The sequence below is a fragment of the Antechinus flavipes genome, chromosome 4 (genome assembly GCF_016432865.1).
Source record: "Antechinus flavipes isolate AdamAnt ecotype Samford, QLD, Australia chromosome 4, AdamAnt_v2, whole genome shotgun sequence".
Taxonomy (NCBI): Eukaryota; Metazoa; Chordata; class Mammalia; order Dasyuromorphia; family Dasyuridae; genus Antechinus; species Antechinus flavipes.
The window spans coordinates 180,727,785-180,754,754 of NC_067401.1; the positions used below are offsets into that span (position 1 = coordinate 180,727,785).

Sequence of the window (26,970 nt, forward strand, 5' to 3'; positions counted from 1 at the left end):
GAGAATGTTAGTCTAGGCTTTGGAAAATGGCTGATGTAAAGTTGGGATTAGAATAGGAAGATCCTTTAAACACTGAAGTGTGAGCATAACTTATACTTTAAATTCTTATAAGTTTAATAAACAAGGCTTGAGGCATCAGACACAAAAAAAACCTTTATTCTAAAGAGCAGTTATAGGGAAAAAGGGATATCCTAGGAGTTTCTTCTGGTTTTCTTCATTCTTGTTCCTCCATACTCTTCAGTGTCATTAAGGATAAAGACTGTGGCTATCAGGGTGCCACAAAATAGTTTTGCAAATTACAAACACTTTCATGTTCCAGTGGAGAGTGAAATAAATAAAATATAGGATAAGCTCTTGGCTTATCTCCCTTGCCCTCAATATATATGGAATCCCAGCTATCTCGATCTAGAAGCACAGAACTTGAGTTTGCCAATCTATATATTTTGACAGAACCAGGATTTATGATGGGGATGGCTCAGGATTATTGGCAAGGACTCTCATGTTTACCCTTTATTCCTTCCCTTGAATGTCACTGGCATAAGGCTATTTCTGACATGCACTGATATGTATTTTAGCATTGGCATATTATTTTGTTTGGCATGTGGCAATATTTTGGGGGTCTTTTTCCAGATCTTTTATATTTTCACACCTACTCTTCTCATCCTTTGTATTTAACTCACCTCTTTCAATTTTCTCTTTCCGTTAACCCCACAGAAATGGAGGGACCAACACACATGGAAATAGAGAAAAAGAGAGCAAAGACAAGAGAATTATAGAAGAGGGGTAAGAAAGAACAGAAAGCAGAAAAAACCAGGCCATCAAGGACAAATGGAGACACAGTAATACTGAGAGGTGGGAAAAAATAATGAAATAAACATAAAAGATGCAGACAGAGGAAGGAGAGGCATAGACAAAGAGGGAACAAACAAGCAAAGATTAAAAACATTGTGGGTTTTTTAAATGTATTTGGGATCTCTCTCCCATGCAGGCAGAGAAGGGTTAATTCAATTTGACTTCTACTACATCCACTGCTACCTATATTACAGAAAGATGAGATAGATGGGATATGAGGAAGTGTAAAGAGAAAGGTAACAACTAAGATAAACATGGGGATACAGAATACTGAAAGGAAAACTAACAGCAAATGAGGAAAGAGACTGAGAATGCAGTGAAAGAAGACATACATGGGAAGGACAGGAGAAGGCAGAGCAAGCTCAGCCCCAAATATTATTTTTTCCCATTATTTAGTCAAAACTTTCCTCCAGACTTCCTTTCAGGAGGTTAGAAGGAAAGTGACTAAGTGCTTTTTACAAAAAGTAGGACCTTCAGTACCTCTCTCCTACTTCTGTTACTCTTAGGCCCGAGTTCTCTTGGCCAGGGTTTGCTGAAAAGATCAAGGTGGGTGCAATCCCAACCAACCCACCTGCAGCAGCTCCCGCAGCTGCCCTGGCACGGGCATGGGCCCTCAGGTGCTGTGACAGTGATCGGCTGTGGCTAAAGCACTTTCCACACTCAGCACACTCTGAAGGGCGTTCACCCTGATGGGTCTTCCGGTGAAGTGCCAGTTTGGAGCCAACACTGAAACACTTGCCACATTCAGGGCATTTGTGGGGCTTGTCACCAGCATGGTTCCTCTTGTGAACATTTAGGTTGGAAACACATGTGAAGAACTTGCCACATTCCTCACAACGGTATGGCTTTTCACCTGTGTGTGTGCGCTTGTGCTTTGTGAGGTCTGAGCGATCACTGAACCGTCGGCCACACTCTGGGCAAGGAAAGGGCTTTTCCCCAGTATGAATTCTTTGGTGAACAATCAGATCTGATCGTTGCCCAAAACTCTTGCCACAGGTGGTACACTGGTGTGGCTTCTCTCCCTTATGGCTTCTGCGGTGCCTCATTAGTGTGGAACTTTCACTAAATTTCCGCCCACAATCTGGGCAGGCATAAGGCTTCTCCCCTGTGTGAATTCGGTGGTGTCGTACCAGCGTGGCACTCTCTGTGAAGCACTTCCCACACTCGGGGCACTTGAACGGCTTTTCTCCAGAGTGTGTCTGCAGATGTCGTGTCAGGGTTGAGCTTTTACTAAAGCTCTTTCCACATACACTGCACCGATGGACTCGGGTCATTCCATGTGTTGCCTGGTGAATCTGGAGCTCTGATGCCTGCTTAAAGACTTCCTTACACACAAGGCACTTGTGGGCTCCCTCTACCTTGGCTCCACTCCTATGTCTATGACTGTGGCTTTGCTTCTGATGTGCAGAGAGCTGTTCCCCATTGTCAAACCTCCTTCCGCACTGATTGCACTTAGAGGGCTTTCCTGCTTCATGGACATGATGATGTTTCAGCAGCCCTGAGCTACTTCGGAAACTGCGATGGCACTCACCACACTGATAGGATTTTTCTTCAGGGTGTAATGGGGCAGGGAGGATAGGGCCTGTGTGAACAATAAATCTATCTTCACTGGCCTCTGGCCCTGAAGGAAGCCCATCTGCAGTGAGAGCACTAGAACCACCATGGATCCTCTCATAGTGAAAGATGTAGGCACTCTGACGGAAGCTTTTTCCACAGATGGGGCATCGATAAGGCTTTTCACGAGGGTGATATCTCTGGTGACAGTAGAGGGCAGAATGATAGGGAAAGCGTTTCCCACAGGAATGGCATTTGCAGGGCTTGCCTCTAGTATGGGTACTCTGGTGCAGATCTAGATAGACACTCTGATGGAAGCTCTTGCCACACTCATTGCAGATGTAGAGGGTCTCCCCAGCATGTGTGCGCTGGTGGGCTCTAAGATCCGCATTCTGTGCAAAACCCTCACCACACTCTAGGCATCGGTAGCAGCAGTCTCCAGCATGTGTGCGCTGGTGGAGATGCAGCACTGAACTGTATCGGAAGCTCTTGTTGCATTCATTGCATTTGTAGGGCTTTCCTGTTCCATACATAGCTGGAAAGGGGTGGGTGAATTAACAGGAAACAAATGATTTCTGTAATCCTAGATTCAAGAGGAAAGAAGGTGGGCCAGTTAGAAGAGGTATGTAGGGAATATTTTCCTCTGTATTCTGAGGAGGTGGATATTGGTAGTTTTCTTTCCTCCAGCACCAGACTTTCTGGTTGAGTAAGCTTTTTCCTTATACTGTGGTTGCCTAAAAGTAGAGGTGGTGACTAACCAGGGATAGAAGTAAGCTTTTCTTGCTTTCTGGAAGGACTGTATACAAAAAATGTTATTTTCTTGATAAACTTAAATTTTCTTCTTAGTTAAAACGTAATTGTCCACTTGGTCTGGGGAAATTCCTGATTTGGTAAACACTTCTGCTTGGAAGCTTTACTCTATCACTGTCAGCTGCCTCAGTTGTTCTTTCATGGATTTTCTTCCCTATAAGGCTTCAGGGGGTGCATTGTTGTACCCTGGGGAAGAATGAGAGAATCTAGCTCAACACTGCAAACTAATAGATAGATACTGAGGGACATGGATTAAAAGTAAAATTAAGCTTCTTTGAGATGTGTTTTGATGACTGTAGCTCCAAACTGGACCCAGGATGGTGAATATATTCCTATTGAATACAGGCAATATAAGGACAACATGGCAGATTTGGATACACTAGGAATGTAGCCAAATCTCTCTCTGACCCAGTCTTTTTTTTTTTTTTTAAATTTATTAAATGTGAATAATGTCCTTTGCAGCTCAAGTGAGATAACATTTTGTATAAGTATTAAAGCACCATATAAATGGCAGTTATTATTGACTGGAGGCACATTAAAAATCTGGTTATATTTTAAAAGCTTCATCACTCCATAGCCAACTTGCTGATGAGTCTCTAATTTAGTTAGGTTAGGGGGTAAGACTAAGCTTGAAGGCTTTCCATATTGGCACCTGTCTTGCTTTCCCTTTTCTATCATTCCTTTGAGAGTTCAGAGTCTACACTATACCATAATAAAGCATATGAATACGGCTTTTATGAAGTTGCATTGCTATAAGTCAAAATTATATTTATTTTAAACTCATAATCAGATTGCTGACTTAAGCTTAATTTCAGGTCACATAATAAATTTACCCTAAAGAAAATAGATCTTCAAAACTACAGATTTCATGGACAATTTCACGTACTACATTATTTATATTCATCTCTTAAGTTATCTATGGATGAATCAATGAAAAAAAATTTAAATGGCTAGCTAATTCTTTGTAATACTCCATTTGGGTCTCAACTGTAAACTGGATTCTTGATTCAAAGAATCATTGAATTTTTTAGCTGAAATGGATCATCTGGTCTACCACATTACTTCCTATTTTCCCTCCAATCCCTATCCATTTAAATAAGCAAAAAGAGACCAGAGATACTACAGCATGCCTAATCAGCTAATTCCACTCCCAAAGATCCCATGAGGAAAGGATGGCCACATAATCAATATGTAGTAATTTGAATTAGTCTTGGTTCAGCTCCTTCATCTGTTCTAAGTTGCAGTACTTTTATCTTCCTGCTTTGAGTTCAGAGATCTAACTCATAGATACTTAATATTTATTAACCAAGGAGGCATGGATTAAGTAAGTCCCTGGCCCCTTTTATTATTTAGTTGAAATGTTTTCCATGTTAATTATTTCATAAAATCCCTAAGAGATAAAAGGGCTCAGAGACTGAATGAGTGGTCTATAACTGTTATTTACTGGAATGAATGCTAAATCTGGCCCTCTCTCATATAAATAAAAGAACCCAGAAATATAGTAGATCTGGGGCATTTTGAATGGTATTTCAAACAAAGTTGTTAAAAAAATGATGGAATTAGGAATAAAGTCTACTTCTCAGCATATTCTTGGGAAACCTTTCATAACAGAGAAGAGATAACTAAACAATTGTGGTCAACATTACTCAAAAGAAGGGGTAAAAATTTAGTGATTTTTTTTTTCAAGGTTCCTCATCCTGATTGACATCCCCGGGGGAAAAGAAAAATGAAAAAGGGGAAGGAAGGAGAATACAGTTCCTTAATTAATCTCTAAGTTTGATCTCTAAGTCCTAGATTCTTTACATCCTTTGCTCCATCCTTTTCTTTGCAAGCCGAGTTAGTTCCTATTCAGTGTGAAGGGACAGAATGCCTCAGTAATTAACTTGGAAGATTTATAGTTTTTTTGATGAGGGAAAAAGAATCTTAAATGCCGGAAATAATGGAGGTTTTTTTTTTTTTTTTTTTTTTTTTTTTTTTTTACCATACTTAAAAGGTATATAACAGTTGAAGTTCATCTTTACACCTCCTCTCAAATCTCCCTCAATTCACTTTAGCATTTGAACTAAAGTCAACTATAAGGCACTTTCTCACTTTTGATATTCTATATGAAGGGTAAAAAAAAAATCTCAAAAGGATTCAATTGAATCCCTTGATACGAATTAAGCAAAAAAAAAAAAGGGGGGGGGAATGCAATGAGAAAAACACCCCCAGTTTCATTTTTATGTGCTTAGTTGTATTTGAGCTTTTTCTTATCTCCTTATGGACTTGAAGGCAGTCCTCAAGCTGTATTATAAATTTATAAATTCTCCTCTCCCCACTCTCTTCTTTCTTCAGACCAAAGAGGCCTCTTAGGAATGTGAGGGTACCGAACTGTTCCGCAACTCTTTTATTTCCCTCACCTTCCCCACCTCTAATCCTTTCCTTTCCCTTCCTCCCCCCACCCCCACTTCCTCCAGGAAAAACAAAAAGAAAAACTACTCACCGAAGGTATTAGTAAAACCCAACAAATATTGCCTGGGGGCCAGAAAAGGAGAAGGGAAGCAAACTAGAGAGTCAATGCTTAATCCCTCTTTGACTCCTAATCTCGATGTCCTCAGTGTCCAGAACAGGAAGTCTAACAGGAGCTCCTTCCTGTCGGACAGTCTGGGGCCGCTCTAGGATTTGGGATTTTATAGGATCTCAGACACTTTAACTCTCTGTAGCCCTAGACTAGAGAGCAATCAAGATGCTGGGTGGAGTAAGAATTTGAGGATAAATTCAAAGGGACAGATCAATTTCATACATAGTTATGAGGGACATAAGGGGTATAAATCTGGATTGTGGATGCTATGGAATTTTTAAAAAATCTTAGGTATCACTATTCCTCTCATGCCAAATGATTTGAGATAAAAGATTTAGGAAAAAGGAATATTCCTTTAATATTCCCTTTTTGCCCTCCTCCTCCAACCTAAACTATAATTAGAGAAAAGCTAAAGGTTCAAACTGTGATCTAATTTTTAAGTTCAAATCCAACAAAGATGAGAAGCCAGTCTTTCTGAAGAGGGAGAGAAAACTGTTCCCTTTACTGAAGCTGTGTTCTCTTTTAAGATTATCACTCTGAGATTGTGTCCCCTTTTTTGATCTGAGAGATCAGGATCTTCTAGACTCCAAGGAGTCTAGAGAGGGCCCATCCTCCCAGGATGAGAGAAGCAAACACTATTCAAGGGCAAATCAACTCCCTTTGATCTTTTTGAAATTCTAAATCCTCATTCAATTGAGAAATCCCTGGTCTGATCAGCTCAGGTGGTCCCAGCCCCCACCAAGATGCCCACATAACAGCTTCCTTCAGCTAAGCTCCTTGCAGAAGGTCCAATCAATTTGCGGGGACCCTTCTCAGGGTCAAATTCCATTTCCCTAATAGGTCTTTGCCACTATAAAAGTCAGTCTCTTAGCAAACTGGTTTCTATACAACAATAAACTTTTGCAATTAATAATTAGAAATAAGTGAATTCTTTCACTTTTAAACCTGCAGCAGATTAAAAGGGGATTTCAACAACTCCCTTATTGCCACTAATCTCATCACCATTGGGAATTGAGGGGATTCAAACCCCATCATTTCCACCAATGGCTAGAAAACTGGAATTCAAATACTTAATGCTTAATAAAAACCAACAGATTCTGTTTGTCTATTCCCAATTATCCCCAAACTGAAAGTTAAATGCTCATCTTGGGTTAGGATCATTTGGGGAATTTAGAAGACTTCAATATCTCATTTTAAAATTTTCCAATAAAGTCTTATAGATTCTTCCAAATATCTCTTGCTTTCTTTGATTCTAGAACCAGTCTACTATATTTAAAGAAGGGGATTGGAAATTGTCTCCTGAACCCCAATTTGACTCCTTCAAAGACCTTTTAGGAATTTTAGGAATATAAATAACTATGATCCTAATTTTCCTTCTGGGAGTTTACCTTAACTCTTCCCAATGGATTTAATAATGGCTAATATTTATGTAGCATATTACATAGATTATCTTCTCAAAATAACTTCCTTTAAAGGTTAGATGCTATTATTATCTTTTTGCAGATGAAAACAGTCTCTGAGAGATTTAATCAACTTGCTTAGGGTGATACAGCACCAAAAAGTCTAAGGTAGCATTTGAATTTAAGTGACTTGAGTATCACAAAGCTAATAAGTATCAGTGGTGGTTTTCAGATACCTTGACACTGTTCAACTGAATCTAGTTCAAAGCCCTCATTTTATCTCTCAGATCCTGTAGCTCAGAAAACTCATTTACTCAAGATCAGAATGGTAGCAAGTGGTTACAAAAAAATTCAAAACCACACTTTCTGGGTCCAAAATATCCATTTTTGAATTATACCAGCTGGCTTCTCCCTCCATTACACTTGTCCCAAATTTTGGGGAACCCTGAAGAAACTTTATCTGCATAATCCTCCTACAATATTCACCAGCAGTTCTACTTTTAATAAGTGACTTTTGATAGCCCAAGCCTGCCAACCTTTTGAAAAAAAATTTAGATGTTCTGTTTCTACCTGCTATGACAGCAAGAGCCTATTATTTAGTAATCATCACTATGTTATACACACAAGATACCAAAAAATAACTGAAGTGCTTTATTAAACTCGAAGTTGGAGTGGTATTTGACTGGGAGAAACAATTTCAGATATTTGACTGCTTGCTTATTGTGGGTGGGGTGAGAAGAAAAGTATCTAAGCAAATAGTCTATAAGTCATTAATATATTTGCATAGATTGTTTACAACACATCGGCACACAATTATACCTCTAATATTTTTACTAGCTCTTTCAGGTAGGTAGGATAAACAATTCATTTCACAGAAAGACTAAATGACTTAGACCAAAGTCACATAGCAAATTAGCGGCAAAACTTGGATTAGAAACAAGGCTTCGTTCATTACACTGTCCTTTTCCCTCCAGCCTATTACCGCCTCCAAATTCAGTTCTTAGGAAAGTAATGTAAGGGAAAGGAATTTAGTTCTCTTTATTCACATATCAGAAAGTTGTTAATATTGCTTTGAGTTACACAGACTCCTGTTCCATCCTATGTGCGTATATATTTATGGCATTGGAGTCAATCTTGGGTAGCAGAATAATTACGACTAAGGTGGGTATCTCTTAGATTGGCACTTGGGATTGGCATAGTGCTTTCCATATACAGGTGCTTTAGTCTCAAACTCCTCTCTAGGAAGATATAAAGCTTCTTCCCATTCCTCTCCTGTTCTCCAAGTTAATGCAAACTTCCTGTAACTTTACAAGGCCAAGAAACCATGAATTGTTCCTAAAGCTTATGCCTGCAAATGTAGAAACTGCATTCCCCTTTCCGGCTCCAGATAAACAAAATTCCGGTTCTGATGGGTCCTTACAAGTCTCCAATCACTGGGAAGAAATCTCTCGGAAATGAAACACCGCCCCCTCTTCGTTACCCTGGAGACCAAGGCGCTTTATAAAGGACAAAAGAGTAAAAAGGTGGGGGAGGTGGCTAGGGAGACGGATAGAGATGGATCTGACTCCTCCTTTCCATTTCTAGACCCTCCCTCAGCTCTGATGCCTGTAACTGGAGACGATTTGCTGTGTCGCAGATGTTCCTTTTGCTCTTGCGGAACTGTGAATCTTTGGCTCCAGGGACCGAGGAAAAAAAAGATCGTACTAAGTGCTGGAAATAAGCTTAGAAAAGGAGGAAAGGGAGGGGAGAAGAGGGGAAAAAAGGCGAGAGGGAAGGAAGAAGAGAAGGGCGAAAAAATTAAAGGGGAAGGAATGGGGGAGAAAGGGAAGAAGGAAGAGGAGGATGAAAAGATTGGAGGTGAAAAAAAGACCTATGTCAGGAGAGATACTCGAGTGAGACATGATAGAGAAAAGGCAATAAGCAAGCATATAGAAAAGCTTTTGCTTTTGGTTCATTTCCACCTTCCTCACTCTACCTCCACTCACGCGAGCGCCCCTAAAAGCGCGCGCTAATTTCACTCCCCCATGTATCACTCAGTTGCCAGTGCAGACTTTTCAGGAAACCTAAGGTTTACTTCAGAAGAAGATGGTGGTGTGGAGGAGCTCGCGAGAGCCTCAGGATTAGAAGCCTTTCAAGCCCCGTCATTCCCTCCCCCGCCCCCATCATCCTTTCCTCACCCGTCAAGCTTGGGTTCCTTCAGCAGCAGTCCGACTGACTCCTCCAATGCTCGAGCTGGGCCAGCCTAGTCGGCTCAACGATCCCAACCGCCACAGCTGGTAGAGAGGAGATAGCTGGCAGGGTAGGGCGGAGAGGAAGACAAGCAAGTCAGGAGTGGGGGATAAAATGAAAGGGTGGGAGGTGCCAAAGAATACAGCGCCTCTGGATAGGTATTTATTCCCCAGGCCACCACCTCCTCCTCCTGCTGGGTCTTGGTCTTCAACCCGTTGTATCCTCGCCAGACCGCGCGTCATGGGTAACTGGGCAGACTGTCCGCCTGACACACCCCCTCCCGGAGGCTCTAAGAGCGCCACCTAAAGTTCGAAGACGCGAGTTGAAGAAGCTTCTTAGGAGGAGAGGGAAGCGAGAAATGGAAAGGGCCAGATTGATAATTTTTCATGGGTGGAAGATGAAGGAAAAGACTTGAACAGAGAACTCGTGTGACTTTGTGTAACTTAATTTATTTGGATCCCAGGTCCTACTGGCCCTAAATGGACGGATCTCCTCCGAACAGAGCCTATTGATGCCCTTGATCATGTTCCCTAATTCTCACTCTCCTCTTCGTTTAGCCAATCTGGTATTTACCCAAAATCTCCTCCCCCTCCCAAAATCAAATAAGTCCTAATGACTTATTGGACTAATGCTAAGTCCAGGTGGTTTTTAAGCCTTTATGCTTTATTTACTTCTGACAACCAATGTCTGTTTTGCGTCATCAGTTGCTACGTGACATAAATTACAGACAGGCTGGCACTTGGTAAGCTAGTTTCTTGCCTGTAGCCTAGTTTTCTTTCAAGAAGCATGCATACTTTAGGCCTGGGTTATACTCAGGCCTTCAGATATCATGTGCTCCCTCAGTGATAAGGCTCAGAGATTTGGGAGTCCGGGTCATGGCACCTTCTGAGAAGAGTGTGTGCAGGGTAGTAGAAAATGCTTACAAACTCTCTTCTGCTACTCTGCTACCGCCCTTCTCCCCACTTAATTCCTAACTAATCCAGCTGCAGCCTCACTGCCTTTTTTTGACATATACAGATCCTGATGACTATTATTTGCTGACATAATGCAGTATATAGTTCAGTCTTCTCCACTCCAAACCTGAATTTTATACTTGGTGGCTTCAGTATACATATAGATAATATAGATACCCTTGCTTCCCATCTTATCGACCTTGAGGTAGATCTGTCTACCTATATTAAACAAAATTAAACAAAAGGTCTCATCAACAATTTTTCATCTCAGGGAACCCAATGATTCTTGCTGGTTTTTCAAGAACTAAAACAGTCTCATCTTGTCTTAGGAAATCCAATGATTCCTGGGATTTTAAAAAGTTCTTTTAACAGTCTCATTGTCAGCCATCTGATTCTATCTCCATCTGTGGAAATATAAGCAGATCCTCTTCCCCAAGCAGTTATAACCTAATTCCCTTCTATTTACCAAATTTGGGATTTCTCCTCATCATCTGGTAATTACATTGGAGCTGTTTGCACTGGATACTGCCTTGTTGTCTTAAAAGGCCTGTATTCTTCCCAACTGTAATTCTGATTGCTTTTCTGTTGGTTGATGACATCAGAGTTCTGAATTTCTAAAGTCTCTCTGGGTGTAACCTCAGCTGCTATCATGCTCCACCTGTCCTTTGATTGATACTTTGGAGCTGGATCCTGCCTCTCATTTCTCTGGGTCATCCTACATTCAGAGGCCCAGTGAAAGCCTCGGTTACATTTTAGACATGGGGTTTTGGGTTTTCTCTCACCCCGTCTTCTCACTCTATCTCCATATCTACAATGAGCTCTCAAATGTCCAACTTTTCCACATTGAAAACATCGACGAGTTTCTCTATAATTCCTTTGCCAAGAAGGACCTTGTCTTTCCATGTTCATCATAGTTTGGGCATAATAAGCATTTATGTCCACTGTGGCGCAGCATCTTATCTCTTCTAAAGGAGCATTTTTGTCTAGCCCCCATATAATTCTCTTGCAAATCTCATTGGCATTTTCTTTAGCCAGATGTCTGGTCATTATTTCTGTTGCTGCATTATCTCCAATGGTTCTTATTACAGCTGTTTGTAAACGTCCCACAAAATCTGCAAAAGGTTCATTAGGACCTTGCTCTATTTTTGTGAAAGCATTATTTCCATCTTTCTGTCCAGGGAGAGAATTCCAAGCTTTTATTGCAGCCTTAGAAATTTGCTCATACACTGTTATGGGATAATAAATCTGTTCTGAATTCTCTGCATACTGACCTTCTCCAGTTAGTTGGTCAAAAGTGATTTGTACAACAGCTCCTCTTTGCCTATTGTGTTGGGCTTGAATCCTACATAATTCATGAAACTCCGAAAGCCACAATAAATTTTGTCCCGGTTCTAGACAAGTTTTCGCTATGGATTTCCAGTCATTCGGGGTTAGGATTTCATAAGACAAATTATCTAGTAACATCTTCATATAAGATGATGTAGCCCCATAAAGAGTGCAACCCTTTTTCAAATCTTTAATTTTTTCCAAAGTAAAAGGAGTGTATCTTCTCTCTTTTTGACCTGAAGAGTCAATCCTTTCAATCACAGGATATGCGTTTATAAAATCAGATATATCTTCTCCTTCGTTTTTTGCTTTAATTAATGCTTTTTCTAATCTTGTCAAATTCTGCTTTACAGGAGAAGCTGACTGTGTTTCTGTCTCTCTCCCTCCCCCTTGTTCCACCCATGAAGGGTTAATTGCGGGGGGAGGGTCATAAGATGTGGAATCACCTAATTCCTCCTGCTGTGAAGTATCATACTCAGAATTGTAATTAACTTCATTCTCATCTGATTTGTCCTCCTTTTCACCTAGTAAAGTTGGCACTTCTTCCTCCTGTACTTTCCTTTTCATCATTCTATCACTTAAATAACTTCTTATAGCCAATTGTATTACATTATATGTATTAATTATTGAGTTAGGCCCATTTTTATCATAGAATTGACAAAGATCCTCTCCAACCAATTTCCATTCATTTAGATCTAATTCCTTATCAAGAGAGAAACAAGGACATATGTCCTTTACAGTTTGTAAAAGTTCAGTGATTTGCTGTAAACTTATAATTAAACCTTGGCTTTCCATAATTTTGACAATGCTCTCTAAACATTTTCCTTGAACAGAAACAGGCTGTTTTCTAAATATCTGTCCCATCTTAGGTGAAATTCTACTTTAACTCTTCTAACAAAATTTCTTTGTTGCACTCACCCTAATTTCTGGGTTGAAGTCTTTTCCATTGGATCAGGATCAGAGGCTTTTCCACTTGAATCAGTGATTCAAGTAGTGATACCCAAGACTTTTTATCACCTCAAGTTCTACAGCCACAATCCATAACTTCTATTCAGCCATAATTTAATGTGCTTGCAATTCTTATGACCTACTCCTAAAGTTATTTGCTCTTCTCTCATCCTTGAGTCACCCTAAACATTCGTGTTATTTCCAGCTTCAATATTCAGGCTTAATGTGCTTCTTTTCAAAATTTCAGCCCTTTAGTTATCCATTTGTCTTTGAATTCAAATTCTTTATCATATTCATTCTATCTCTGTTGTTCCCTTCCAAATCTCAAACCTGGGCTATTTCCATCCTCTGCCTTTTCTGCTATTTGTTGGGGGTTTTAGCCCCAACTCCAGGGTAGAACAGGCCTTATGTGACCAGCACTGCCTGTCCACTTGAATTGGGAAGACTGTGAGTAATGAAGGGCGAGAACCAGCTGTGGCAGTTGGGGATCATTGAGCCAACTAGGCTGGACCAGCTCGAGCATTGGAGGAGTCAGTTGGTGGTGTGAGTCTCTGATTTATTACAAAGACTGCATGCAAGTCCTTTTACCTCCTAGGTGCCTGCTTCTAGTTCCTATATTGTAATGTTCTCTGTTGAGGTTTCCTTGGAGTCTCTGGGAACAGACCCACACGAGTAGCCAGGGGTTAAAGTCCAAATCCTTTATTGTCTCTTTCAAAATCTTGTCTCCTTCACTTGGGGCTCAGCTAGCTTTTCTGGAGGTCTATATATAAGTAAGGCTACTTAATCATGAGAGAACAGGAGTAAAGAAAGAAAGCATCTGAGTGAAAGGAGATGAAGGAAGGAGAAGAGGGAGTCCATGACCCTTTTTTTTACCCTGTGAAATGTGAGGCAAAGTTCTCAGTGGATAGATTTAGAAGAAGGTGGTTAACCTATGGGAGGTTTGAGGAGGAATGAAAAGCTGGGATAGTGAGTTGATGAGGGATTATAGTAGGATTAATTAGGATTCAGTTGAAGTTATATAATATAAATTTGTAGTGGACCCAGGCAGAAAGATTGCATGATTTTCTCCACTTCCATTCAGTAGCATGTGTATACAATGAGTTGTAATGTTCTCTTTTGGGTTTTCTTGGGGTTTCTGGGAACAGCCTTCCTTTCAGTTCAGTAATCATCACAAGTGCAGCCAGATGTTCAAGTCCAAATCCTTTATTATCTCTTTCAGTTATTATCTCTTTCAGAGTCTTGTCTCCTTTCTTGGGGGCCTGATTAGCTTTCTTATAGTCCAAATCCTTTATTATCTCCTTCCTGGGGCTGGGCAGCTTTCTGGAGAGCCTTTCAGTCTGGCCTTGGTCTTAGTGGGGGAAGTGCAGGAGTCCAGGCCAGCCATCAGGAAGATTGACAATCGAATTGAATTTCTTCCCTTGGTTCCCTGCTGCCAGTCCTCTCTGAATGTCTCTGAATCTCCCTGGCTGAGGCTTCTAGCTTATATGCTACACACTGAGTACAAACAATCAGTATATCACTAGGAAACTATTATTTGTTGTAGGATTAAATCAATGCTAAACTAGATTTAACCATTGTCTCCTCAATTCCACTTAGTATTTTGTTTCAAGATATGGCCCATAACATCTTTGTAGGATTAAATCAATCACACCGAACCATACTAAATTAGATAACTATTGTCTCTATCAATTCCATTGACTTAGTACCTTGTAAGAATCCTTTGTTTCAATTTCAGAGTTCTGGCCCATAACACTATATCATACATAAGCACATTCTAATCTATAGTAAATACATGATTCTCTAAAGGAAGCTACTTGTAACTATAATGTGAGCATTCCTTTCTTAATAGAAATATAGTCAAGGTACTCCCCTCCAAGGTCCAGCACACCTCTCCTGGGAACTGCCATGTTGCTTTTTCAGGTGAGACCCCTTTCTTTCAACTCCATCTTGTTCACCCTCATAAGGCTACCCTCAGTTTACCTGAGCCATGCCCTGTGTGATGTCCAAGGTTGTCAGGGGGTTGGCAAGTCCTTTTACAGCTACTTTTTGGTTGATCTAGATTACCACCATAATAAGTCTACTATACAAATGATTAGGTCCATTGCAAATCTGTGCTATCATATCTCAGTTGTACCCTCACTGCTGCATGCCAATCCATTTATTCTTGTATCTATTCCACTACCAAGAGAAGCTGTTCCAAGTCTCTCTAGTATTACCTCGCTTCCCCTTTCCATTTCAACAAAGGGCACTGTGTCACAATTCACTGAAATTTGGATTGGTAACTTTAGAGAAAGCAGTATCTATTGAAATAAAGGATAATCTAGAAGAGAAGCAAAGAACAATAACTTTAAGTGACAATATGGAAGCAAAACATACTAATCTGGAAGACAAAGGGTGATAAACTGAGGATCTTTCTCTTCTAGAATAAGATGACAGGATAAAAAAAAAAAACAAAAAAAAAAAAAACAAAAACCTTACCACCACCATGAAGGATTAGTAGAAAAGAACTGCTTAGAACTTTTGAAGACAGAAATGAAATACCAATGAAAATAATTCATACCTTTCCTCCTAAAAAAAAAAAAAACACAAGACAGATAGTGGTTATATTTAATAATTTAGTTCAGATATAAGTTCTACAAATGATTAAAGACTTTCAAAAACAAAGAAAAGAAAATGTGAATAATGTAAGACTAATTCTGTACCCACCAGAAAAACAGGAGGGAATAAAATGTTCTAAAGCACAGTGAAACTCAGGATGCAATCCAGGGCGACTTAACCTGCAAATCCTAGCTTAACCATCCATGAAAAATTTTATAAAGAGAAGTTTGAAACATTTTTAGAAAACCAAAATGATTACTTGCTTCTCAAATACCCTCAAGCAAATGTAGGAGGAGTGGATATATCTAATAGCCAAGGACTACAACATCAGCAGCACTGAGTAACAGCTGAGTGACCAATATTCCTTCCTTCCTTCCTTCCTTCCTTCCTTCCTTCCTTCCTTCCTTCCTTCCTTCCTTCCTTCCTTCCTTCCTTCCTTCCTTCCTTCCTTCCTTCCTTCCTTCCTTCTTTCCTTCCTTTCTTCCGCTTTTTTCTAAATGTACATGTAAGGAGACAGAGATGAGGACAAAAGTCTGATGGAACTAATTGTGAAGAGACAAGCATGGAAAATTAAGGAGTTAGTGAGGACAGTGTGATGAACTGGGATTAAATTGAGCTTAGATAACTCCTGTTGTTCAAAAAAGAGAAGAATCTGCAAAGAGAGTTGGTGAGAAGGAGGGAAGAATTGAAAAGGAGAAAGAAAAGAGGCCTTGCTTTGGTTGGAAGAATGGATTTCACTGATGAATACTTAAATGGGTGAAGAGAGAGTTTGCAAAGGGAAATGGGACCCTGTACTGGGTGCAACCTGAGGGATTTGGTGCTTCAAAAGACTCCTCAGCCTACTTTGAGAGGAAGGCAGATTGAACTTTTATGGGCATCTGGCTTCTAAGGAGCAGGAAAAAATGTACCAAGGGGAGAGAATGTAAAACAAATGTGGATAGAAAGTTAATTAGGGGAAGATGGGGAAGGAGGCCCTTCCATGGGACAGTGTCATTTCCAATATCTATAACTGGCATTGTTCTGCAATGGGGAATTCATAGAAAAGGAGAATCCATGGGGCAAGCACTACAAGGAAGTGGAAGAAATCACTTTGATTACATTAGGAATACAGAGAAAAGAGAGAGACCAGGTAATTATAAGTGTTATGAATCAGAGAATGATAATCTAAAGAGAGAGAAAGAGAAAGGGCATAAAAATGTTGAAATCCGAACAATAAGCATTCTCCATCTGATCTTTCCTGTGTGGATAAAGAGATTCAAGTTCTTTGAGTAGTTACAGCTCTCTTCTAGGAGGCTCTGCAGTGTCATGAAGTTTGATGGAATTAACATGCTGTCATCTGCAAACAAGTATCTGAAAGACTTTTTCACCAATAGGGAATGACTCCTTGACCTGGACTCTGTTAGATTCCTTTCATTACAGTGTAAAATAATCTTAGCAATGTACATTTTTCCTTAAAATAGTCTTGCTTCCCACATTTAACCTCTTCCATGGGGGACAGATACAAAATATTTCTTGTATATAGATTTAAGTGTTTTATGCCTTTTTATTATCAGAAGATTGTTGAACAGAATTATTTTTTCTTTTTCTTTTTCTTTTTTTTTTTGCTGAGGCAATTGGGGTTAAGTGACTTGCTCACAAGATTATTTCATTTTTTAAGGAATCCTGAATGATCTAGAGATAGGCAAACACATACATATGTATACATTAATGTATATGTGTGTATGTGTTGTGTATATATGGGATAATTAATCAAAGAATCTTAAGGTAGCATTTTATCCTATTCCTTTTTCAAATCAACAAATAGTAAGCACAGTGGAATTTTATAATTTCTATGTATTTCAATTAATTGTGGAATGGCAAAGATATAATCTATTAATGCATATTGTTTGTAAAAAGTCTATTAGGAAAAACCTAATTTTACAGGTAATGTTCTCTCAGACACTGCCCCCCCCCTTTTTTTCTTGCTTTAATAAGATTTCAGATTTTTTACTTGCCTTTGTATGTTCTTCTTTTAGTTTCCTTGTATATAAATACCTTCACAGTTGTATTACCTTTATCTCCTTTCTCCTCTCTATATACAGAGCAATAAGTGAGAATAATTAATCCTGTGGAATCATATTATTCAAGATCACACTAAAAGGAGTTATAATTACATGTAATTTAAATAATTGGTTCTATCCCATTGAAAAGATACAACAAAAGATTGTAAAATACTTTATTTAACCTAATAGTATAATATTAACAGCAAAAAAAAAATTAAAAAGTATTTCTCACTTAAGTTTTTTATTTATAAAATTTTAAAATGATTGATTATGGTACCTAAAGATAAGCCTATACTTATGATAGGATGAAAACATCATTATTATTGTTTGAAATATTTTAGACATGAGGCAGCTAGGTGGCACAGTAGATAGAGCACCAGCCCTGAAGTCAGGAGAACCTGAGTTCAAATCTGGCCTCAGGCACTTAATACTTCCTAGCTGTGTGACCCTGGGGAAGTCACTTAACCCCAATTTCCTCAGCAAAAACAAAACAAAAATTTTAGACACATAGACTAAACTGATTTTTTTTTTTTAGTTTTTCATATACTGGTAAGCACAGCTTTATCCATATCTGCAAATACGCATGCTTATATTTTCACAAGTCAACTATAATTAGATGATTTCAGGCATTATCTAAAATTAATGTTTTAAAAGCATCTTTTTCAACAACTGGGCTAAAATTATTTGAAAACCTTATTTGATAACTTCCATCCTCCTTTATTACTTTCAGGGAAGTGTGGCTACTAGGCCAAAGAAACTAAAGATACTACAGTGTAATTTTACCATATGAATTCTGGCACTGGGACAGGCTGCATGCTAATGAGTTAGTTAAAGATGACCTAGACTAATGAGTAACAGTGATTATGCAGGATCATTACAATTCTGATATTCCAGGTGCTGCTACTTTTCTTAGTCAACTCTTTATATTGAGGAACCTACTGTGAATTACAAATATTTGGTAAATCTTGCCATTTAGACCAGATCTTTACATAATGGATATACTTATTTCACAAAGTGAAAAAGCAGAATTATGTCTGTTATTTATAATTGTTTATTTTTCAAATATCATTACATATGGTAATTACAAAACCTATTCTTCATCAATTTCTCACCAAAGTTTCTTCATCCTGGAAAATCATTTCAGCCCTGAAATTCCCACCTGGAAAATACCTTCTGACCCTATAGCCCCTCCCTCTGAGTAGATGGCTTCTCTCAGAATTTCCATTTAAATAGAGTGCCCAGGACAGCAATTTCCTTCATTTTTCATCAAGCTGAAATAGAAATTTCTCCATTATGCTTCTAGCGAGGTACCTCCCCCTACATACCTTTTTCTTTTCAGCTTCTTTTTATATATGTTCTGCTCCTAGATTAGCAGGGATTTTTTTCCCTCTTCTATTTGTATTCTTGATATATCTAGTACAAAGTAAGCACCTATTAAATGCTTGAATGACAGGTCTTATTTTATTCAATTACAGAATGTGGAATTTTCATTTTTACCTTCAATTAAGAAGTATGATTTACATTTATGTATTATTTCATGGCTATAAATTTCTGTACTTATGATTTCATTCATTCCTCAGAAAAAGTCTTTTGCATGTGTCTAAGAGTGAAAACCAGACTTGATTAGGAGATTTAAGTTTATCCTTGGATCTAACATTGTTACAGGAGCAACGGGCTAGTGGCTGCTGGGGATCTAATACTGACCAGCAGAATAGATCCCGCCATGTGATCCCTCCATGTGAAAGAATGATAACAATACAAGGAGACTGAGAGGCAATTGCATTCTCTGACCTCTCTCCGATTCCCTCTAATCTCCCATTTATTTCATTCCAAATTAACAAGCAACATCTGCATCAGTAAAAGCTGATTTGCAACTCCTTCAAGTATGTTATGATTCACAGCTGTGGGGGCTTTTGGAGAATCGACCTGCCTCTTCACACTTAGGTGTGGACAGTTAATTTTGCGACATGGACAAGTTATTTTAAGTTCTCTGAGCCTTAGTTTTCTCATTTGTAAAATGAGGATAACAAAACTTGTACAATGAAATCCATAAAAATTATTAAGAGAGGCCATGGAAAGAGCACTAGATTGTGTGCCAAAGAAATTATATTCTGATCTGTTCTCTGCCTCATTGACTATGACTAGCTAAATAACTTTCCCTTTTGAAAAATAAAGAGATTTTTAAAAATTGATTTATTTTTCTTTTTTTGAGAGGAATATTATTTTTTCCTTTTTTTATTATAGCTTTTTATTTACAAGATATATGCATGGGTAACTTTTCAGCATTGACAATTGCAAAAGCTTTTGTTCCAACTTTTCCCCTCCTTCCTCCCATCCCTTCCCCCAGATGGCAGAAAAAGATGATTTCTAATCTCACTTCTAACTCTGAATTTAAAATTTTATACTCCACCCCTTCCTGAACCTTCCATATCCTTCTTCCTCAAATGATCTCAAATTTATTTTGTATATAGTATATATATAAATATATTGTGATAGAAATGACAAGGGGAGCCCTGAAACTCTCTTTCTGACTTGGGGGTGGGGGCGAGGAAAGGGAAAATGAGGTAGAAATTCCTTGAATGAGAAACTCTCCTTAAAGCCTTTGCAAAAGACCTGCCTGAGGGACTCAAAACAAGTAATTTCATTCTGTTATCCTGAAGACCAGCACACCCACATTGATAACACTCACTACTGATTCTGATACTGAAAAGACATTCTCTTTTCAGCATTAACTCCCCTCTCTCTCTCTCTTTCTCTCACCTATTTCCCTAACATGATTTTATTCCTCTTTACCTTTCTGTCAGGATTACTCTGCTATGACCTTTATCTCTGTGCCAGGACCTTGTCACTTGGAAATCAGTCTTCCTAGCAAAGGTTAACTTCCTAATGCCAACAATAAACTTCTTTTTGCCAGTCTAACTTTCAGGTTTGTGAATTCCGTCATGAAGGACCTACATTGACCAGAAGGGGTTCCCACAACTCCCTGCCTTGTGCTGAACCTCATCATTTCTGGTTTCCTGATGACCGGGAACCCTGAAATCTGGACAAGGTAAAAGCCTTTCTTGTTGTCTATTCTCTAGCTAGACAAACATATAGGTTTGAGTCATTGAGAGCCCCAGACTCGAGCAGAATTCCTTTATGGGAATTCTTGTGATCTGACAAAAGTGCCTTTTAGCATTTTGCCATCTTTCTCTCTCTAGACATGTCTATTCTATAGCTGTGACACTGAAACACCCGGGTAGTTTTGGATTGTCAGAGCCCCAGGGTCAAGCAGCATTCTTTCAGGTATACCTGATACAAAAATGCCTACATTCTCTGACAATTCTTCCTTGCTCAGGTAGCATTTTGTTGTTCTCCATTTCTAGAATTTTTCTAGAGAAGGACGAGGAGCTGTAGAATCGGGGAAACTCCGTCTAGAGGAGGACAAGGAGCTGTAGAATTGGGAGATGCTAAAGGTTTTTCCTAATAAAAATGAGACAAAAATGAGACCCTCCTTCTAAAAATCCTTCCTTGAGCAGAGACCAATTCGACTTGAAAAACCTCAAAACTGGAAAGCTTAAGATGCTGTTAGATTTGCTGGAAGGGTGTAAGAGTCCAAAGAGGAAATTCCCACAGTACGATCAGGAAGTATAAAGGCTTTGAAGCCTGAGATGCCCAGATGTGATTTTCTGTGAACAAAATGGACAGCTTCACAAGCAGAAGCTCTGATCCTATTGAGATTGCATCATCAATGGGAGGAGTCTCCTTCTTTAATTGGTTGTGCGTGTGACCCCATAGACTGGATATAAGCAATAGGGATGAGGAAGTAAGGCAAAGTCAGGATGTGAACACATGGAATAAAGATCTTGAGCTTGCATGCAGCTGTCCTCAGGTGTTCTGTTGAACATGACAACCACGCTCGGAGAGGCGGTGGCCAGAGAGCTCTGAAAACTTGATTGAGATAAGACTGGTAAAGATCCACTGTACGAGACAGTGGCCAGAGATTTTCTGAAGGCCTGGGAATTAGGCATGACTGGTAACTGTAAGCTCAATCTCTGAGTGGGAGGCTACAAGTGGCGCCCAATGTGGAGCAGCACTGTAAGGTTATCAGGCCCTGTAATCAGCAAGGTTCAGCAGCCCCATCTAGAAGAGAAGGCAAAGAGGCATTATGGGTCTGGTTATAAGTCTATCCATGACCAAGTCTGAGAGTGCAGTTGCACATGCAGCTCAAGCATAAAAATTAGAAAATCAGATGGGTGATCTTTTAACAAAAGACATGCCCAATGAAGAGCAGAGGGTTTGCTTCCCAATGCCAAGGTGCTTATACCCTTCATTAGCACATCTACTTGGGGTATATGCCCTTAGATGACCACGATAGCAAAGATGAAAAGAATACATTAAGAACTGAACAACGGGATGTGCCAAAATGTTTGTGGCAGCCCTGTTTGTAGTGGCTAGAAACTGGAAAATGAATGGATGCCCATCAATTGGAGAATGGTTGGGTAAATTGTGGTATATGAATGTTATAGAATATTATTGTTCTGTAAGGCTTGGAGAGACTTACATGAACTGATGCCAAGTGAAATGAGCAGAACCAGGAGATCATTATATGCTTCAACAACAATACTGTATGAGGATGTATTTTAATGGAAGTGGATTTCTTTGACAAAGAGAGCCAACTTAATTCCAACTGATCAATGATGGATAGAAGCAGCTACATCCAAAGAAAGAACACTGGGAAATGAATGTAAACTGTTAGCATTTTTGTTTTTTTTCCAGGGTTATTTCTACCTTCTGAATCCAATTCTCCCTGTGCAACAAGAGAACTGTTTAGTTCTGCACACATATATTGTATCTAGGATATACTGTGACATATTTAACATGTATAGGACTGCTTGCCATCTGGGGGAGGGGGTAGAGGGAGGGAGGGGAAAAATCGGAACAGAAGTGAGTGCAAGGAATAATGTTATAAAAAATTACCCTGGCATGGGTTCTGTCAATAAAAAGTTATTTAAAAAAAAAATAAAATAAAAAATAAATAAAAGATAAAATAGAAGAAATTTTTTAAAAAAAAGTAAAAAAAAAAAAAAAAAAAAAGAATTGAACAACAGGAAATTTGCCTCCCACACCCATTAAGTACAACTTAGCAAGAAGGGAGAGGTGAGGGGATTAAGCAGATAGAGCGAAAGATGCAGGAATTTTACCTGCAGGTAGAGTTAGAGAACAAACCAAAGACTACCTTAGAACAATTAGAACAGGAAGTGCAACAGCTCTGCCTAAAGATTGAGACAGAGAACAGACAAAAGATTATTTTACAGCAGAGAGAACAAGAAATGCAAGTGCTCTGCCTACAGATTGAGCCAAGAAGAAACAAAAAATTACATTACAAAGACCTGTTGATTTTATAATAGAACATAGAAAGAGCCATCCCTGCATGGTTTTACAGGAAACTTTGATAAGGGCAGATGCTGAAGTGAGATGAGATGGGATTTCGATTGGGGCCTCCAGGCCTATCCAGTAGAGGATGACAGGCTGGAGGTCGGACACATGTCCCCATCCCATTTAAAATGTTGAGGAAGATGTTAATTATGGCCCGAATGCTCCCTATGCCATACAAATGTTACAGCTGTTATCAATGATTGGAAATCCATGGCATCTGCCTGTTTTACTCCTGGCCAATCAGTTGTATGGTTATCAGAATTTGCTAAAGCAGCTTGGAAGTCTGCTGTGGCCAATGTTCATCAGGACCCAGAAGAGTCTGTGCTTGTAATTACTGGCACTGGCCACTATTCTACAACTTATACAGGCTTGGGAGAGAATAGACAAGGAGGAGTTAGTACAGCAACATCTTCAATAAAACAGGGCCCCCAAGAACCTGTTCAAGACTATGTGTCCCAATTACAAAGAGCAGTTGACAGAGTTATAGGGAAAGGTGGAGCTTCTGACCTTCTCTTCAGGCAACTGTTAAAAGAGGGAATGAAAAATGTGTAGCTGTATAGTGGCTGGATTTCTAAAAAAGCTGCTATTGCCGAGATAATAGACAAATGTTATGAAGTAGATTATGAGGCTGTCAATGTGGATGCAATGGCCTCCGCTATAGTCCAGGGAATCACACAGGGGATGAACAGGAAAGATGAGGGAAAGAAATATTATAGCTGTGGCAGAAAAGGACGTTTCCAAGCCCAATGCCATAAGCCCCCACTAGGGGGCAGAAAATCCTTTTGCTTTGCTTATGGCAAGATAGGGCATGTTGCAAAATTTTGTAGAACCAGGATGAGAAATAATTCTGCCGTCCTGGGAAATGAGTGCAGAGGCCCTAGGGACCTCAAATGCATACCCGATAGATCAGGAATCTACCCAGAGAGGAGATACAGGGTTCAAAGAGACTTATCAAGGCCTGATAAGGAATATGGACAACATTTGGCGAATATAGTTGAGGGTTTTGATATTGACCCATAGACCACTGCACATGTTGAAATACAACCCAAGGCTGGAGATAGATTAATGATTGGACTTTCAGACTATACATACTATAATATTAAAAAATATGGAACCATTTATCTTCATCGCCAACCTCACCTATATCCTATAGAGAGCCAAAACTTTGGAGAAGTATACTTGAAACAAGGTGTTAACTCAGTGGAATGATAAGACAATGGTTATCTAGTTTAGCATGTGAGTTCTCTAGTTCAGTAAGATTGATTTAATCCTAAAACAAAGTGTTAACTCAGTAGAATTAAGAAAATGATTCTCTAGTACTTAGTATATAGTTCTACAAGTTGACATCTATTTGACAAGATTGACACCTAGGATGATGATGCACTTAGAGTACATAGAATACTTAGAGTATATAAGAGCTAAGACAGCTCTTATATGGGCAGAAAGACAGACTTCAAGATAGAGACCCTTGTGGTGATTCTCCTGCATTCCTCCACTGAAATCAAGACCTGAAGGGTTTTTTTTTTTTTTTTTTTTTTTTTTTTTTCTGGAGGGCCTCCAGAAAGTTAGCCAAGGACCCAGGCAAAGGAGACAGACTGTGAAGGAAATAATAAAGACTTTGGACTTTAGTCCTGACTATTCTTGTGGTGATAACTCAGCAAAAACTAAGCCTGGTCCTGAGACCTCCAGAAAACTAACCAGAACATTACAATATCCTGTGAACCTGAAGGGAGATCATCCAATTGCCAAAGCACTCCCATTACATCTCTTCGGTGAGGTGAATTTTACTCAGATTATTGTATGAGGAAAAACCCATGTATACTATTTGTATTGAAAATAGGCCATTTCAAGGAATGATTGATACAGGAGCTGATATATCTGTTACAACAAAAATTGATTGGCCTCCTGAATGGTCGCTACAAACCCAAACAGTAATAGTTAATGAGGTGGGCAGCATGCAGAATGCTTCCCAGTCTAGTAAAAACCTTCATTGGGAATTTGAGAATCAGAAGGCCTCTTATCATCACTGGGCTCAGAACCTCGTTGTGGGGAAGAGACTTACTGAAAGCCCTTCAGACAACATTACATATTGAGGAAAACTAACGGAGGCCACTGAGAAGGCCCTGGTAGATCAGTGGCTCCTACCTAGTGAAAAACTCATTGCCTTGAAATCCATCATTATTGAACAAGAGAAACTGAATCATATTGAGCCCTCCTTTAGTGCTTATAAGTCACCTGTTTTTGTAATTATGAAAAAGAACAAAGCATGGCGCATGCTAATTGATTTGAGAGCTGTGAATGCCGCCATGCAAACCATGGATGCCCTACAACCAGGCCTCTCATCTCCTAATATGGTCCCTAAAGAATATCATATGGTGGTTATTGACATCAAGTATTGCTTTTACTCTATTCCTTACACCCTACTTACAGGGAGAAGTTTGCCTTTTCTGTTCCAGCTATTAATTTACAAGCTCCTGCCACTAGGTGGCTGTGGAAAGTATTACCATAAGGGATGGCTTAACAGTCCCACCCTTTGTCAGTGATGGACAAGGTTCTTGCAACAGTCAGAAGTTTATACCTAAATGTCTATATACTCCATTACATGGATGATATACTGGTGGCCACTAAGGAAGAGTCATAGTTGCAATGCATTGTGCAACACATCATTTGAATATTAGCTCAGCAGAATCTTGTAGTAACACCACATAAGATACAGATTAAGCCTCCATTTCTCTATCTTTGGCACATTCTTCAAGATCTTAATGTGTCCAAGGTGCCTCCTAAGATGGATGAGAGTAAGTATAAAACTCTTCGTGAGTTCCAACAATCAATAAGAACCTTACAGTGGTTGCAGTCCATTCATCCAATCCCTCCTTCTGTTATGCACCCCTTTTACAATATTTTGAAAGGCCCTTCTGCCCTCATATCACCACAATAGCGGTCTGCAGAGGCCAGTGCAGCACTACAATGCTATTCCTTTGCGCTTGAACTACCTCTAGAATTGATCCTTCATAGCCCTTGATGATGTCAGCATTTGTTGATAAGCTCTTTTTCGCTACACTGCACCAAAGTGAGACCTCATAGAATGGCTGTACCTCATAGACCTTCACGCATTCTGTCTGATAAGATTGAGGGACCTGGTTCCTTTTTGTGGCAATGTTGCCAATGGGCTGTACTTATCTCGGGGCCACCCTCTCAATTGGCTCTTGGTATATCAGCACAGCAGGTGCTTGCTATTGCCCAAGATAACTAAATGTGGGCTGTCCTGTTACAGTTTTGTTCCTTAGCGCTTTTGCATACTTCTCAGCCACTTAGGCAGTTGTACAAAAGATTAAAGGTAAGCATTGCCACTGGATCTCTTTCCTCAGAGCCAGTGCAAGCCCCTAATGTTTTTACTGATGCTACCAAAGATCACAAGGCCACAATATACAAGAAGGACACTCAAGAGACACACATTCTTGACACCTCCTATAACACAGAAAAATGAGTTGTATGCCATCATACATGCCATGCAATGGTATAAAGAGGCTATTAATATCATTATGGACAGCCTTTATGCCTGTCAAGCTGTCCAACAACTACGACATGCATATATAGATGACAGGCACTCTACCATTACTGATCTTTTTCATCAGGCTCAGGATGCATTGAATAACAGGGCCTCACCTTTTTTTATCATGCATATTAGGTCTTATACTGATGGTATTGGTCCCATATTTGACAGCAATCGGGTAGGTAATACCCTTCTTTATCTTTTGTGTGGCTTCTGCTCTGATTCCCCTGCTCTAAAGGCATATGCGTTGTTTATCTTCCCGCTCATTGTGGCGGCTGTATGGCATCTCTAAAGCAGAAGCTGCAGCTATTGTTTACTACTGTACTTCTTGTGCTCCTTTTCGTCCTGCTCCACACAATACTGCGATGAATCCTCATGGTAAGTCACCCAATGCCTTATGGCAAATGGACATTACGCTTGTTAAAAAGCAGTACATCCATGTAACCGTGGATACACACTCTCAATTCCTCAAGGCTTCACATCCTGGGGAAATAGGCATATGATCAGCCATCTTTATCATTGTTTTTCCATTGCAGGAGTCCCAGTACACTTAAGAGAGATAATGCACCGACTTATACATCTTCTGTCTTTAGGTCCTTCTGCACTGAATTTGGCATTGTTCATTCCACTGACATCCCATATAACCCTATGGGCCAAGCCATTGTTGAATGGGCTAATCGTACCCTTGAGATGCTCCTGTCTAAGCAAGAAAAGGAAGTATTGGGGT

At 39.5% G+C, this 26,970-nt stretch overlaps 1 protein-coding gene across 2 annotated transcripts in view; it reads right to left on the reverse strand.

Annotated features, from left to right (window-relative positions):
* ZNF672 (zinc finger protein 672) overlaps positions 1–10,212 on the reverse strand; it is a 44,512-nt gene extending 34,300 nt beyond the window's left edge. Inside the window, exons 1-2 of one of the 2 annotated variants that reach the window (XM_051995657.1) lie at positions 9,354–10,162; positions 136–3,402 (exon numbers count right to left, since the gene is read on the reverse strand). In XM_051995657.1, coding sequence (XP_051851617.1) covers positions 1,326–2,939 — 1,614 coding nt within the window. In that variant the 5' untranslated portion in view covers positions 2,940–3,402; positions 9,354–10,162 and the 3' untranslated portion in view covers positions 136–1,325. Of the gene's footprint in view, positions 1–135; positions 3,403–9,353 lie in introns of those variants that run through there. The other variant, XR_007953405.1, reaches the window with a different exon arrangement.
* Positions 10,213–26,970: the final 16,758 nt, after the last annotated feature.